Here is a 16,011-nt window from a genome sequence, read left to right on the forward strand (position 1 = left end):
TATATATATATATATATATATATATATATATATATATATATATATATCTCTATATCTGACAGCATATGTTGATCAGACAGAACACCGGAGCATGGAGTTTACAGTCTCTAAAACATTTGCCTAAAATAAGATTTGAAGATAGATCACGATTTGCAAACCAATTTTCTCTGACAACAAAATCTAAATTAGACAAAGGCTAGAAATTCTTCACCGAACAAAACCTGTTTGACTATGAAGGTAGGTATTTTTGTTTTGCGTAACCGTTAGCTTAGCATTAGTGAATTTTGTTAGCTAGCTAACTACTGACATAACTGTTCCTTAACCAGAACGTTTTACTGTTTTTGAACTATAACGTTTTAGGCTCTAATCTTGATCAGATTCTTAAATTATAGACTGGAGTTGCCACTCATCCCATAAAATAGGGTTTGTTTGTTATAAGCAGAGATGTCCGGTGCCGCCGCTGCTTTGTAATGCCTTCCTCTAATCGGACCACTTTTTCCGGTAACGAATAATCTAACGAGCTCGTATTTCAAATCCAGTAATCAGATTAAAGTTATTTTTATGTCCTTTATTTTCCATTAATACAGAAAATGAACCTCTAAACGTTACATCACTGACAGGCGGCGGTGTATATGTTTCCTAACTGTGGCTAAAGCTGCTGCTAGCTGGTCATGATCGGAGGCTGGTTCCTTTGAATACAGTTGGAGAATGGTGAATGGACAATGACTAATAACGGTTATCTAACACGTAAACACTGTTTTATAAAATACAGAAAGTGAACCTCTAAACGTTACAGCGCTGACAGAGAGTATATTTTTTCCTAAATGTGGCTAAAGCTGCTGCTAGGTGGTTTACTCTCCGATCGGAGGCTGTTTATTTTATACACAGTTAGAGAATGGTGATTTTACAATAATTAATAACAGCTATCTAACACTTAAATGCTGTTATTATTAAACTTACCTTTTATTATATCCTTAAGATTATGAGAATGCGGGAATTTTTCAGCTTGGTTCCCAAGGCAAAATCACACCGGAAGTAAAGATACCCAGGTTTGAGTTATGGCGGCCATTGTCTGACGTCACTGTGAAAAGGGTCAATTTGCACAATGCCTGTTTTGTTTAGTTTTCTTCTTGGAAAAAGTTATTAAAAACAAGTTTTTGTCTAAATTAAGGTGAATTCATGCTTCCTTTTTCCATATAATGTAACTGGTAGGGTTTATGATAAAAATAAATAATAATGTGATCGGTATCGGTGATCGGTATCGGTGATCAGCCCTCATGGGTGATCGGTATCGGCAGGAAAAAACCTGATCGGCACATCTCTAATTTTAAATATACTGGTAATGTATTAGTAATGTATTTAAATTGCACTTAATTTTTATTTTTGATTTACTGCTATTGCTAATAAAGTACAATTTTAATTACTCAAAGGTCTTTATTCCTACTTTCCTATTTTGTACATTACATGCATAACTACACTACAATTGCATGGAAAGATTAATTACACAAGATGTTCAAGGTAATTCAAATATTTTGTTTTATTACCGTTTTAAAATTGTCCAATATTACTCAACTTTATAAACTTTACATAAATAATCAGTTTACAAGTCAGAAGTGCACACAATGAACATGAAAATTTAAGTGTGACTAAAAAATGTATTATTTTAAAGAACAAAAATAAAAGAACTTTTAAAATTCAAAAACAGAATTAAAATAAAAACATTTTAATGTGAACCTCTCATTTCTATTTTTTTTTTCAATGAAGTGTTCATTGTTACATTTGCAATGGATAGCTAGGCCACCTCCGAAGCTGTAGAGCAGCATCTGCAGAACAAAAACATTTTCATCAATACTGACTATGTTAGACTATCTGGCAATGAACAAAAAAAGGAACATGTTACATTTTATATATATATATATATATATATATATATATATATATATATATATATATATATATATATATATTATTTGAGTGACATTATGTTAGAGTAAATTTTTTTAAGTGTAATTGCCGCCCATTGGTGCATGTGTTAGTAATGTAATTCAATGCCAACAAATAAACCTACCATTCTCTGACTGGATGTTTATTGTAAAGCTTGGTCACCAACATTAGCCTGAAATATTGACAAAAATGCAAAAACAATACAATGTTAGCATCCTTCGTCCCTCCGGGCTCCTTTTGTGACCCTCATTTCATTTCCATCGGTTGTCCAGTTGTGTTGTCGTCTAACTTGGATTAGGATGTCACCAGCTTGAATTTACCAAAATTTGTAACTATTGCCAAGGCCCGCTCTACTTTTAAGGCAATATTATGAGAGTAAAAGTTTGAACAGCATCTGTTATCTTCAGCAGCTTCATGGCTTTTCTTCTTTTTATGACGTTTTTCAAAAAACTGAGTGTGCAACACCGCCACCATCTGGTCTGGAGTGTGAACTGGAGCTACTGCCGTTGACTTATAGACCTTATATCTGAAAATGGATTGGGTAAAGACAGCTTCCGTGTTTTAGTTAAAACACTGAAAACAACAGATCATATTGGGAGAGATGTAAAACTGAGGATACCTGCTACATTTACAGTTGAGGACAAATATTGTTTTTGTTGTAGCACCTCTGTCACTAATCTGTAAATGTTTGATATTTTGAGGCATGAACACATTAGTTACTTTGTTAAACAACATTACATCAGGATTATATTTTTTTTATTCAATGACAAAAGTAGTAAAAGATTATTAAAGCACCAAAAAAGGCATACTCTATTAGCCTAAAGTGGCTAACTCAGATGTAATTTAAAACATACTGAAATTAATAATTTAAAGTAGCATTAAGTGAATTTAAAAAAATTCTATTTTGAGCATATATTTTAAAATATACACAAAATATCTTTTAAATGTATTTGCCCAAATGTATATTTACATACACTTGGGCAAATAAATATTTTGTTCCCTTAACTCAGTGTTTTTCAACCACTGTGCCGCGGCACACTAGTGCGCCGTGAGTGATCGTCAGGTGTGCCGTGGAAATTATCCATTTTCACCTCCCGTATTTTCTGGACTATAAGCTGCTACCTTTTTCCTACACTTTGAACATGCAGCTTTATGTGGATTTTTCTTCAACCACCAGGGGGCTCGTTAGCAGGAAGTCAATCATTGGAAGTCAAAATTGGAAATCAAAGAAGAACGCGCTAATTTTCATTTAGAACAAGCACATGCTAGCAGCAGGCACGGCGGAGAAATGTTTTCAAACTCATATGATGCAGCTTCTAAGTTGAGGAGTATCGATCTGGCCAGTGGTGCAACTACACATTATTCAGGTGGATGCGAAAACAACTCGGCGTGAACGAAACCGGATTTGGAGACGGAGAACTGCGTCCTTAATATATGCAGCAGTTATTAGGACGCAGCCCTCTGCTGCCCTCTGCTGGGTCCTTATGGGAAACAGAGCGGCAGAGATACCAGCGGCCTGCAGCCCGGTGCGGCTTATATATATAAGTTTCCACTGGGGGGTTTAAAAAAATTTGAAGGTACGGTTTAATATGGAGCACTCATTGTCCGGAAAATACGGTAATTGGTCTTTAAAGATTTTTTGAAAACGAATTAATTATCTGCAAATGATGCCATCTTTGAGTGTCTCTGCTAGCCACTAGATGGCAGTAGGTACAGAGCATTTTTAATTATTTTATTTATTAGGGAACAACAACAAGGTATGCATCACATTTGTTCACAGAAGATGGTACAATCAAATACATTCTACTAATCAGCTTGTTACAGTGTTCTATAAAGCATACCATTTCAGGTGAACATCCCGGCTCCAGTTTTAATTGTTCCATTTTTTTTCATTTAATCCTCCTCCACCTCAATTCCACAAGAGAGAGTGGGGAGGAGAAAGTCTAAGCAAATCCGTATCGCATCAGAATAATTTTTCCGAACCGTAAAACAAGTAGTCAAAACCGAACAGAGTAGCTAAGGAACAGTGGGTGTCGCATTACTTTCATTAGTATCAGATCTGGTGCTCAAAAAAGTCCGCCAGGGGGTCCAACACCTTTCGAATCTGTCTTGCTCCAGTTTTAATGCGAATGTCAGTTCTTCCATTTTGCAAATGTCTTGGATGATGTTTATCCAGTCTTCTATTGTGGGTATTTTGTCAGTCATCCATTTCCGAGTGATTCCTTTTTTACCAGCAATTAACATTATGTTGAACATGTACGTTTTATAGAAACCCTTTACACAGTTTGGTCGTTTACCCAGGATCATAGTATTAAAGTTTGGCGTAAAATTTGCCCCAGTTATGGTCTCCATACTTTGTTTGATTATCTTCCAGTAAGAAGAAAGCTTGGGGCAGCTCCAAAAAATATGAAAATGCCCGGCTAACTTCGACCCACATAATCTCCAGCATGTATTATCTGAATTTCTGCCCCTCTGGGCTGGTGTTCTGAAGAAGCGTGTGACGGTCTTCCAGGCGAATTCCCTATAAACTAGTGATGACGTACATTTCCAACAGTTGTTCAAGATGTCTATCCAGTCCTCAGTGTGAATTTGGTAGTTCCCTTCGTTTTCCCATTTCTCTTTTATGTATAGTGTATTCCCTCCTTTCAGGTTTTGTATTTCATTGTACAATTTGGATGTTAATTTGTTAACGGAGATTGATTGATACTGCTTTAGAAAAATATTTAATATGCCGACAAATGTTCTGTCTGGATCAGCCTTATTTGATTTTTCTAAATACTGCCGGATTTGTAGATAACGAAAAAAATCTCTGTTATCAAGACCATATTTCTGTTTAATATCATGAAAGGTTCTCAGACAGCCTTTGTGGTATAGATCATTATATTTTACCAAGCCCTTTTCCGTCCACTTTTTAAAGGTATTATCTGTTTTATTTGGTGTAAAGTCTTGATCGTATGCTGTCCATCTGATTGGCAAACAGGACTCTTTGTTTTCTTTAACTAATTTTGACCAAGTCCTCAGTGATGTTTCTGTACATGGATTGAGATCTTTAAGGTCTTTTATTAAATCTATATTCCCAATTGCGGCTTTCAGGGGGACACCATTGTTTGAACATTCAATTTCCTTCCATTTCGCTCTGTATGAAGAGTCACACATCTCTACCAGTGGGTTTATTTGTGCTGCTTTGTAGTAGTCACTCATGTTTGGGAGTGAAAGACCTCCTTTACTTTTACTCAGTTGTAGAGTTTTAAATCTGTTCCTGGGTTGTTTCCCTTGCCAAATAAATCTCGAAATCAGTTTGTCAATTTCTTGAAACATACATTTGGGTGGTTCTGCTGGTAGGGTCTGAAACAGGTATAGCAGTTTTGGCAGCATCATCATTTTGATAGCTTCTACTCTATGCATAAGACCCAAATAAGGTATCAGGTTCCATCTGGATATATCGTTTTTTATTTTAGTCATTAAAGGGTTATAGTTATCTGAGAGGATTTTTCTTAAGTCTTTGGGGATGGTCACTCCCAGGTATCTAATTGAGTCCATGTCCCAGTTTATTTTGAAATTTTCTTTGTCAATATTGCCTGGTGAGTATTTGAAAGTCAAGACTTGAGATTTGTGGGAGTTCAGTTTGTAACCTGAAAATTTCCCATACTCCAATAAGATTTTGTGTAATTCTGGGAGGGACTCCCGTGGTCTCGCCAGATAAATTAATATATCGTCCGCAAATAGCGCTAATTTTTGTTCCTTATGATTTATCTTTATGCCATGTATTTTGGTGTTTTGCCTAATCCACTGTGCTAAAGGTTCAATAAATATGGCGAATAATAATGGGGATATGGAACATCCTTGTCTGCACCCTCGTTCAATTTTTATTTCTTCTGACAACCCCCCATTAATCCGAATCTTACCTGTAGGCTTATTATACAGTTCTTGAATTATCTTAATAAATTTGCTGGAAAAGTTGAATTTTGACAAGACTATAAATAAGAATGACCAGTCCACGGTGTCAAATGCTTTTTGCGCGTCTAAACCCAGTATAATTGCTTGTTTGTCTGTCTTTTTAATGTGGTTTATCACGTTAAGGGTTCTTCTAATATTATCTCTTGTACGTCTGTTCTTTATGAACCCAGTCTGATCTAAATTTATTATCCCCGGGAGAATAAGCTCCAATCTTTTGGCTAGTATGGAGGTAAAGATTTTATAGTCTTGATTAAGTAGACTGATTGGGCGGTAATTTGAGCAGTCTAGTCTGTCTTTGCCTTCTTTTGGAATAACTGTTATCATTGTTTCCTTCCAGGAGGGGGGAATTTGTCCCCCATTTAGAACCCAGTTGAATGTTCTCAGAAGGACGGGAGATAGATCTTTTAAATAGATCTTATACCAATCGGCATTAAATCCATCTGGTCCTGGTGATTTGTTAGGTTTCAATTTATTTATTGCTTTTTCAATTTCTTGAATAGTTATGTTCTTGGTCAGAATTTCATTTTGTTCATTCGATACAGTGGGCAGCAGCAACCCATTTAGTAGTGCATTGGTTTTTTCCAATCCATCTTGTTCTTTTAGAGCATACAGTTTTTGGTAGTATTTTTCAAAGCTTTTTCTTATTTCTATATTCTTATAGGTAACTTTATTAGTTGTTGGTTCTTTAATTTTATATATAGTTCTTTCCTCTTGTTGTTTTTTAAGTCTGTATGCTAAAAATTTTGATGATTTTGGGCTTATTTCATAGTAACTTTGTTTTAGGAATAAAAGTTTCTTCTGTATATTGGACTGTAGTTCTTGGTTAATTTCGTCTGTGATTTGTTTTATTTTCTCTATAGTTTTAAGTTCTGTCTTGTTTTTATTTGTCTTTTCTAGTTCGGTCAGCTCTTGTTCCAAATTGTTTAATTTTTCTTGCTTATTTTTTTTTAAAAGAGATGATTTTGCAATTATTTTTCCTCTTAAGACGGCTTTACAGGCATCCCATAATATTACAGGGGAGACTTCTCCATTGTCATTGTCCTGCATATATAATTGAATTTCTTGCCTTAACTCTTCTTTCATTTTGCCCTTGAGTATACTAGAGTTAAGTCTCCATATAAACGGGTTTTTTGATTTATTAACATTTACTTCTATGTGAAGTGGGCAATGATCTGAGAGATCCATCAGCCCAGTATGACATTTTTCAACTCTGTCTAGGTCTTTGTTGTACATAAAGAAGTAGTCAATTCTTGAGTATAAATGATGAGCTGAAGAGTAGAATGTATAATCCCTTTTCCTGGGGTTGAATTCGCGCCATACGTCTTTTATTCCTAGTTCTTTGATCATCTTCCTAATCTTCCTACCTACGCTGCAATTAGCTCTGGGTTGTTTAGAGGTATCTTCTGAAGGATTTAATCTTACATTAAAGTCTCCCCCACAGACCACTATGCCTTGTGATTTAGTTATCATCATATCAAAGATATGTTTATAAAATGACCAATCTGAACCAGGCGGGGCATACACATTGATAAAGGTGAACTCTTGTCCCTCTAGCTTGCCCACTACAATGTTGTATCTACCATCTTTGTCTTTATATTCGTGGCTCAACTCAAATGTGACCCTTTGGGATATTAAAGTTGCCACCCCCCTTCTACGACCTGATTTATGTGATGCACTAAATACCTGAGTAAAGCCCATTCTTTTGAGTTTACTATGCTCTTTCTCAGAGAGGTGAGTTTCCTGGAGGAATACTACTTCTGCTTTTTCTTTTTTAATTTTTCTTAATATTTTCTCCCTTTTTATTGGATTGTGGACTCCATTTACATTATAAGTTGTAATTCTAAGAGGTGATACTGAAGTCATGGCTTGCAAATAGCTGGATATTCAGAGCGAGTAAAATAATTGACAACCCTAAGCTACCCAAACAAAGAACAACTGTGAACAAATCAAACATTTCAGCTTTGTGGAACAAGCTAACACACATCCATTTAAAGACTTCCTTTCCTTTGGTCTTATTTATGACCATAACGGTGTTATAGTTTGTGAGCGATTAAGAGGGAAAGCCAGCGCGGCTCAGTGGCTGAGAAGGGCCCTCTGGTGGTGACGTTACCTGGTTGTAGCGATCCGATTTCTAGGAAGCGCGTTCCCCGACTTCGAATAACATCAAAAGGTAAGTAATAAGAAGTGTAGTAATAATAATAGTCCTTTGCTGTGTTTGATCCATCCGCTCTTGTGGTTATGCTTATTCTCTTCTAAACTCGTCCAGTTTTTTCTTGTATCCCTCCCGAGTTCCATTTTGTCGTTGGTCTTTGTCGTTCTTTCCTGTCTTGGTCCACATCGTGCTCTTGATCTTGTCTACCAACGTCGTCGATGGCTGGATAACGGTGATCTGGAAGCCTCGGTTCGCCATGTCCTTAGTTGCTTCAGCTGCAGAGTTGTAGACACGCGTGTTGTTCTCATAGAATACTCTCAACTTGGCCGGGAACGGTGTTTGGAATTTGATCTTTTTTTCCTTGAGGACCCGCTTCACTTCACTGTACTCACGTCGCCGTTTTAACACGTCTGGAGCATAATCGTGGTCCACTATGACTTTTCTCCCCGCCACTGTGAAGCCTTTCTTTTGCCATGCTCGTTTTAGTATTTCGTCTTTTATCTTAGAAGTGCCGAACTTGACTATTATGGAACGAGGGGGGGCTTCAGGCGGAGCTCTGGGTCCTAGAGAGCGGTGAGCTCTTTCAATGTTCAAATCAATTGATGTCGGAATGTCCAGTTTGTCTCGGAGTAGATTGTCTATGAAGGCTGAGATGGACGATGAGCCATCTTCAGAGCCCTCTACAATGCCATGGAGCCTCAAATTGTCCCTTCTCGATCTCCCCTCGAGCTCCACCAGCTTAGCCTCGAACTCGTCGTGTACTTTACTTAGCTTCATAGCTATCTCTTCCAACTGCTGAATTTTGTTCTCCGCTTCCAAGATGCGTGTCTCAGCCTCGTCCAGCCTTCTATTTACGTTCTTTATTTCCTCTTTAACCACTCGGAACCCTTCACCGTTTTCTCGACGTGATTCTCTTAGCTCTTGGAGAATAGTTTGTAGATTAACTGTCTCGTTAGCTGAGTCGTTAGCTGCTAATGATGCTTCCGAGTCCGAGAGGCTAGCCATACCTTCTTCGTTCGTTTCTTCTTCTCTTAACATTGATTTTCTGGACAACAGAGTGCTCCTTGATTTGGATTTGGGCATTCTGGATCACTTTTAAGTTTATCTTATATCTTACATTATGTAACTCTTGCTTTTTTTTAAATTTGTCGGGGAGCCACCTGGTTAAGCTGTCGCCATCTTGCTTGCTCACCCGGAAGTGGTACAGAGCATTTTACATTAAAACAAGGTGCATGAATGTTGCTACATTCATGCACCACTCCACAGTGTTGTGGCTGTTCAGGTGTTCAGGTGTATTTTTGAAGGGGACATGTTAAGTGCAATTTGATATAAGAAATGTAAAATATGATAAAATAATTTTTTGTGTTTATTTGATTCCTATTCAAGACACTTTGACAAGAATGACTATATATATAATATAGGCGGCTACAGAGTATCTTTGTTTACGTTTTTGCTTGGTGGTGTGCCTGGTGATTTTTTTTCAATTAAAACAATTACCTTGGCTCAAACAGGTTGAAAAAACACTGCCTTAAAGTATACATTTATTTAATATATTTCTTAAAAGTGTATTTTGGTACAATTAGATTTATGTTTAAAGTTATAATTTAGAATTTGGTACAAGTATACTTTTAGTATACTTCATATATATTTATAGGTAGTACACTTAATATTTAGTATACTTAAAATGTACTTTCACAAATGTAAGTATGTTTGAAATATATTAAGGTATATATTTTTTTCACCTGACTTCACTTCTGGTTCTGGTTCTGGTGTCCCACCGCCCAGCTGGACCTCCCACTTCCAGATGTGCAGATTGCTCCTCTTCATCTCCAACTTGTCTGTTTGTTTCAGGAAGAGAAAAACCTGAGGGCAGATCCATCATGGAGGGGGGCCGGAGTCTGCTGTTGTGCCTCATCGTGGCAGCGTGTTTCCATGGCAACGCCGCCCAGACGACAGGTGGGTGCGATGATGCTGCGCTGCTTCACATGCAGACACTTCCACGCTTCACTTGTAAAATCTGTAGGAGAGATTAACTCAGCCTGAGATGCATGTCTGCTCCACCCTCACGCTGCCCTCCAACACAGCCGGGCTTCACCTTCAGCTGCAGGACACTAACTGGGGTTAGCTGGTGCAGCGCTGAGCAGTCAGTATGTAGAGCCCAGTCTGAGGAATCCTCCAGGAGTAGCAGAGGAGACGACCTGAAATGTTGGGATTTGAGCCACAGACAGTTCTGCTTTGGATCTGCTTGGTTCTTCAGTGAACCGTCGCCTTTTCACAGTTCAGGATTTACAGAGAGCGTGACTCCGCATGGATAGAGCACATCAAAGAAATGATGTGCTCTATGGCACTAATGCTAAAGCGCTATGCCAACATGGTACTTATTGAAGACTGTGGCTAAAGTGCTAAATTCAACCACGTCGATAACCACGCAGTGTCACTGGTTATATTTCCATCCAACTGTCAAATTGAATTTCCATCCATCCATTCATACGGCAAACTTGGAAAATGTTGCGAAAAACAAATGTGAATTAGCCATTTTTGTTTCTATGTAAACCTACGCAGAGCTTGATTTTGCCAGATGATGGCGCTGTAAAACAGAAGGTACGGGTGGCGAGCTAGCATGAACCACACAAATGGAGGGAGTCCTCCAAGCTGAAGGTTTGCACTTTAACAATTTTCCAAGCTTTGTGGCTCTGGTAAGGCACAGACTCACCAGTGGATGGGAGAGTTTGCTGCGTCAGAACATATTTGGAAAACGTTAACACGTTTTCAAAAATGGGAAAATCCACCATAAAACTTACGGACATTTTTTCAAAAGAGTTTCCATATACCTTTTCTAATGCAAATCTGGAAGTGAAGGAGGCGCTATTTCCTATACTTCCGTTTGTATTTTATTTTGAAATCTGTGATATATGTTCACCTTTAGGAAGGAGTTTCACTCTCAAAATCTATTTAAACTTCTCTCTTTTATTTTCTTAAGCACAGCTCAGTTTTTAACAAATTCTGTAGCTTTCGGTGTACTTCTAAATCTGCTCCTTAGTCGTATCTTTTCGGGCCTGCTACTGCCTCTAGTGGCGTGGGGGTGGTAATACAACTAATCTAATTACATTACTAAATCAGAATACCAAAGTCTTTATTATTTATTATTAATTCTGGCATTACTGGAACAGTGAAAGATAAATTATCTTATAAAACAACATATTTTTCATTTTCTTAAGGATGTAGAGCTAATTAAATGACAAATAATACTTTCATACATTATAAATAATATCTATACATCTCCATCAATTATGGGAGGAACAAATGACATAAGGAGACATGAAAAACAACATGATCAACTATAATAAAAATACCATTCACAATGTACATGTAAGAAATTTAATTGAGCAAAAGTCAATAAACAAATGAATTAGGTACAGAAGAATAACAACCCAGGTTGTTACAACCAGGATTGTTAAAGATATAAGCAACAATTCACATCTTTGTTTTTACAGTGCAATGTATATTATTGAACCGTTACCTTAAAGACACAGTCAGTGTTTTCAGCAAAGTTGAGCTGACTGTCCAGGAACGACTCGAGGTATTTAAAATTTGCCAGTTTCAGCAGGTTGGCCATCGAGTGAAACTGGAACCACTTCCAGGTCTTGTTTATGTCATTTAATTAGCTCTACTTCCTTAAGAAAATGAAAAGGTATGTTCTTTTGTGAGGGACTTTATCTTTTACTGTTCCAGTAATGCCAGAATTAATAGTAAATAATAAAGACTTTGGTATTCTGATTTAGTATTATTAGATTAGTTGTTCTACCACCCCCACACCACTAGAGGCAGTAGCAGGCCCGAAAAGATGCAACTAAGGAGCAGATTTAGAAGTACACCAAAAGCTACTTGTTGAAAACTGAGCTGTGCTGAAGTACATTGAGAGTGAAACTCCTTCCTTAAGGTGAAAATATATCACAGATTTCAAAAGAAAATAAAAACGGAAGTATAGGAAATAGCGCCTCCTTCACTTCCGGAGTGCAGTGGTCCCACTTCCAAATAAGGTATGAGACTCACAGCGGTTCGTCCCGCCCCTTCCTGTTTGCTGCAGCGAGGTCCTTCTCGGAAGCAGCAGGACATCAGAAGATTTAAAACCATAGACATAATATAAGGATAGACCCTCATGGACCGCTCTCGCCTATTGGAGCTGACGAGATTTAGGGCGGCCATCTTGGAGCGGTACTCCACTCCACTCAGCGTTATGTGTTTAGCAGCACAATGACGTATCAGCGGATTTAATCGATCATAACACACTTTTTGTTACTGTAAACCATATTCAAACATCTATCAAAGCTACATTTATAAACAATTGTATTTTTAAGTATGATTTTAATACATAGTTCATCATATTTAAATATGCTTAGTGGCTATAACAATAGAATAGGAATGGAATATTCTGATATCGATGAATGAAGAGCATATTACAAAGCACACAGCCGTTCATAATGTATTTAATACATTATTTAGTAATATCAATACATATTTATATACCTATACAAACACTAATAAATAAAGATTAATACTGAATGATGTATATTGGATCCATGTTTATGTCTTCATATAAACATGGATAGTCTAATATATATTAATCATCGGCTGATTTCCAGCTCCAGAGATTCAGCAGCTGATTGAGTCCAAAATCCGGTGAGATCCATCCTGCAGTGAATCCGTCTCTCTTTATAGATTTCTCCCTCTTCTTCCTCACATCGTGTCTTTAGGAAACTTTCAAAACAAAAACTGAAGATTTAGGATGTATCTTACTTTGACAGAGTGAAAGAATATAAATAATAGTCTTTACCACCTGTGTAAACTTTGCCGGTGAATGTTATAACACATAATATAAGTTTTATAATATGTGTTATATTGTTTCATTTCTAATATAGGCCCTTGTGTCAGATAATCTAAGTCAATGTTAGAGAATAATTAATTTTTTTAGATGTACAGAATCTCAGTTAGCCTTCATAGCGGGGCTGAACCCGTATTACACCAAGCACTGTAGCTAATATTAGCTGGTATCTCGGTGGACATAAATACAGTAAAGTAATATTCTAATCACAATATATACACAATAATATGTCCATCTTACTGGTGAAATGTTGTCTGTGGAGCCCTCACATCAATAATCCATCGACCAGAACAACAATATCCCTCAGTGCTGAGGCATCTTCTGCTGTTTTGGTTGAGCAAAGTAGGAGGGTATACCGCTCCAAGATGGCCGCCGTATTTCCTGCGCCGGAGCGGTCCATGCGGGGTCTACTCTTATAGTATGTCTATGTTTAAAACTGGATCACAGGTGGAGAACGTGAAGACAGGAAACGGAACTGCTGCATAAGCAGACTTCAAAATAAGAGCATGAGTAACTTAATTTAACTGAAAATTCACAAAACAGCCAAGTAAATTAACGCTGTAGCATTTATCCTTAAAAAATAATTTAGGGGAAGCTAAGTATGCTAAATGTTTTCAAAGTTATCAAAAAGATCTAATGGATAATTAGCTCTGCTAATAGCACATTAGCTAAGCCGATTTCCATGGTGCGTATTAATGAATATGAAGGTGTAAGGGTTTTTAGAGGAGCTCTCTACGATTGGCTGTGATCTCTATCCCCGCTGCTGGCGTCCAGAAACCTTCCAGAACCGGACTGAATCAGGAATCACGCTACTTATTTTCCTTTCACTCAACATGATAAGCCCACCACCTCTACCCTGAAATCACGCTACGCTTCCTCACCTGAGGTCCGGTCCGGTTCTGTTAAATTCTGTCAGCGTTCTCCTTGACCTCCACCCTCCCTCAGTCTGCACCCAAGAGGCCGTAGCTGACCTGGTCTTCCTGGTGGACGGCTCATGGAGCATCGGCACCAAGAACTTCAATCAGATCCGTCAGTTTCTCTACACGCTGGTCAACAGCTTCGATGTCAGTCCCGATCACGTTCGGGTCGGCCTGGTCCAGTACAGCTCCATGCCACGTACCGAGTTCCAGCTCAACACCTTCCAGGACAAGAAGAAGATCCTGGAGTACATCAAGAGCCTACCGTACTCGGGAGGCGAAACCAACACTGGGAAGGGCCTGGACTTCGTACTGAACAAGCACTTTGTGGAGTCAGCTGGGAGCCGCGCGGCGCAGAGAGTGCCGCAGATCGCCGTGGTCATCACCGACGGCAAATCACAGGACGAGGTGGAGCGCCATGCGGAGAGGCTGAGAAACAAGGGGATTGTTCTGTACGCCATCGGCATCAAGGACGCAGACGCAGATGAGCTGAAGCAGATAGCTAACCAGCCGCACAGTCAGCACGTCCACAGCGTGTCGGACTTCTCCGCTCTGCAGGGCATTTCCCAGAACATTGTCCAGACGCTCTGCACCACAGTGGAGGAGGCCAAGAGACAAGTCCAGCAGATGTCTCAAGGTAAAGACCAGTCTGGTCGCACATCCAGAGCTCTGATCTGGAAAGCTGTGATTGGTCCGTTTCCTTTAGGATAAACCCAGTTTGGTCCCTTGGGGCCACAAGCTGATAGTCAAGGTCCTGAGGTCCTAATCAAAGCTGTGGGAAGATATTCGCTAAAAACAGACAGATTTAATCACTCTCGCTTTGAGCAGGGTGACAGTGGAGAGGAGCAAACCCTTTAACAGGAAGAAAGCTTCAGGAGAACCAAAAACAATATAGGCAACAATCTATCGCGACTTTTTTCCAGACACAATCATTGAGCCAGGAGTTTCTACAAGAAAGTAGGTAGACTGTTATGTCAGTAAGTACAGAAAACTCCAGAGATGTTTCAGAATAACCTGGTCCAGTCAGAGGAAAGTTTAGGCCTAATCCAGAAAGTATTCAGGGTGTCTGTCTGAGTAAACGAGCAGCTGGTTCAACAGGAGAGGAGCCAGAAAACTAAAGGATCTGCCTCCGCGAACCCTGCTGAGTAACATTTTACTGATGAATAGACGGCAGATCATCGAATGGTGAGTTCTGCAACTCAGCTCTGGGAAACACCTGATTAAATAATCTCTCTTCAGAACAGAAACCTCTGAGGTTTGTAGGATGTTTCTCTTCCAAACACTCGGAGCTCAGAAACACTCAGACCAGAACCAGTTTTTGCAGTGTTTAACTTTCTTCTTCTTCTTTCCAGAATGTGCCGTAGCCAACATGGCCGACATCGTCTTTCTGGTCGATGGCTCTTCCAGCATTGGCATCCCCAGCTTTCAGCAAGTTCGGTTGTTTCTCCAAAGTGTTGTCTCCGGTCTTGACATTGGTCCAGACAAAGTCCGAGTTGGCCTGGCTCAGTACAGCACCAATCCTCACAAAGAGTTCCTGTTGAAGGAGCATCTGGACGCTCCATCTCTGATGACTGCGATACAGAAATTTCCCTACCGGGCCGGAGGCACGAATACCGGCAAGGCCATAGACTTCCTGATGTCGGAGTACTTCACGGAAGAGGCAGGCAGCCGAGCGAGTCAGAGAGTGCCTCAGATCGCTGTGGTCATCACTGACGGAGACTCGTCCGACAACGTGACGGACCCGGCCCAGCGACTGCGAGAACAGGGGGTCATCGTCTTCGCCATCGGGGTGGGAAAGGCCAATCTGGAGGAGCTGGAGAACATCGCTAACCAGCCGTCTCAGCGCTTCCTGTTCACCATTGACAGCTACGAGGCCCTGCAGAGGCTGACGGGGGGTCTGCTGCAAACCGTCTGTGTCTCCATGGAGGACCAACGACAAGGTGAGAGCTGCAGGGTCTCCAAACTCCCTCAGTAGGTCTTCCCATGGTGCTTTTGGATTTAAAGCAGACGTCAGTGTCAGATTTGCTTGCTGTTTTTGCAGTCTGGTGTTTCACATTGTAGCTGGTCTTAGAAGCATGATGTGCTGAATTCTCCTTCCTGTGATGCTCGAGGTCAACATTTGGTCTCAAGAACAGCCTTAGCTTAGAGACTTTGGTTGC

General features: G+C 39.3%; 1 protein-coding gene across 2 annotated transcripts in view; it reads left to right on the top strand.

The window, feature by feature from the left end:
• The window catches only part of col6a4a (collagen, type VI, alpha 4a), a 71,890-nt gene that overhangs the window by 22,492 nt on the left and 33,387 nt on the right, over positions 1 to 16,011 (top strand). For both annotated transcript variants that reach the window (XM_088013538.1, XM_088013539.1), the window contains exons 3-5: positions 9,905 to 10,009; positions 13,881 to 14,489; positions 15,205 to 15,792. In XM_088013538.1, coding sequence (XP_087869664.1) covers positions 9,934 to 10,009; positions 13,881 to 14,489; positions 15,205 to 15,792 — 1,273 coding nt within the window. In that variant the 5' untranslated portion in view covers positions 9,905 to 9,933. The remainder of the gene's footprint in view (positions 1 to 9,904; positions 10,010 to 13,880; positions 14,490 to 15,204; positions 15,793 to 16,011) is intronic.

Source organism: Poecilia mexicana, unplaced genomic scaffold, assembly GCF_051168715.1.
Source record: "Poecilia mexicana isolate PSO_F unplaced genomic scaffold, ASM5116871v1 scaffold_16, whole genome shotgun sequence".
Lineage (NCBI taxonomy): Eukaryota > Metazoa > Chordata > Actinopteri > Cyprinodontiformes > Poeciliidae > Poecilia > Poecilia mexicana.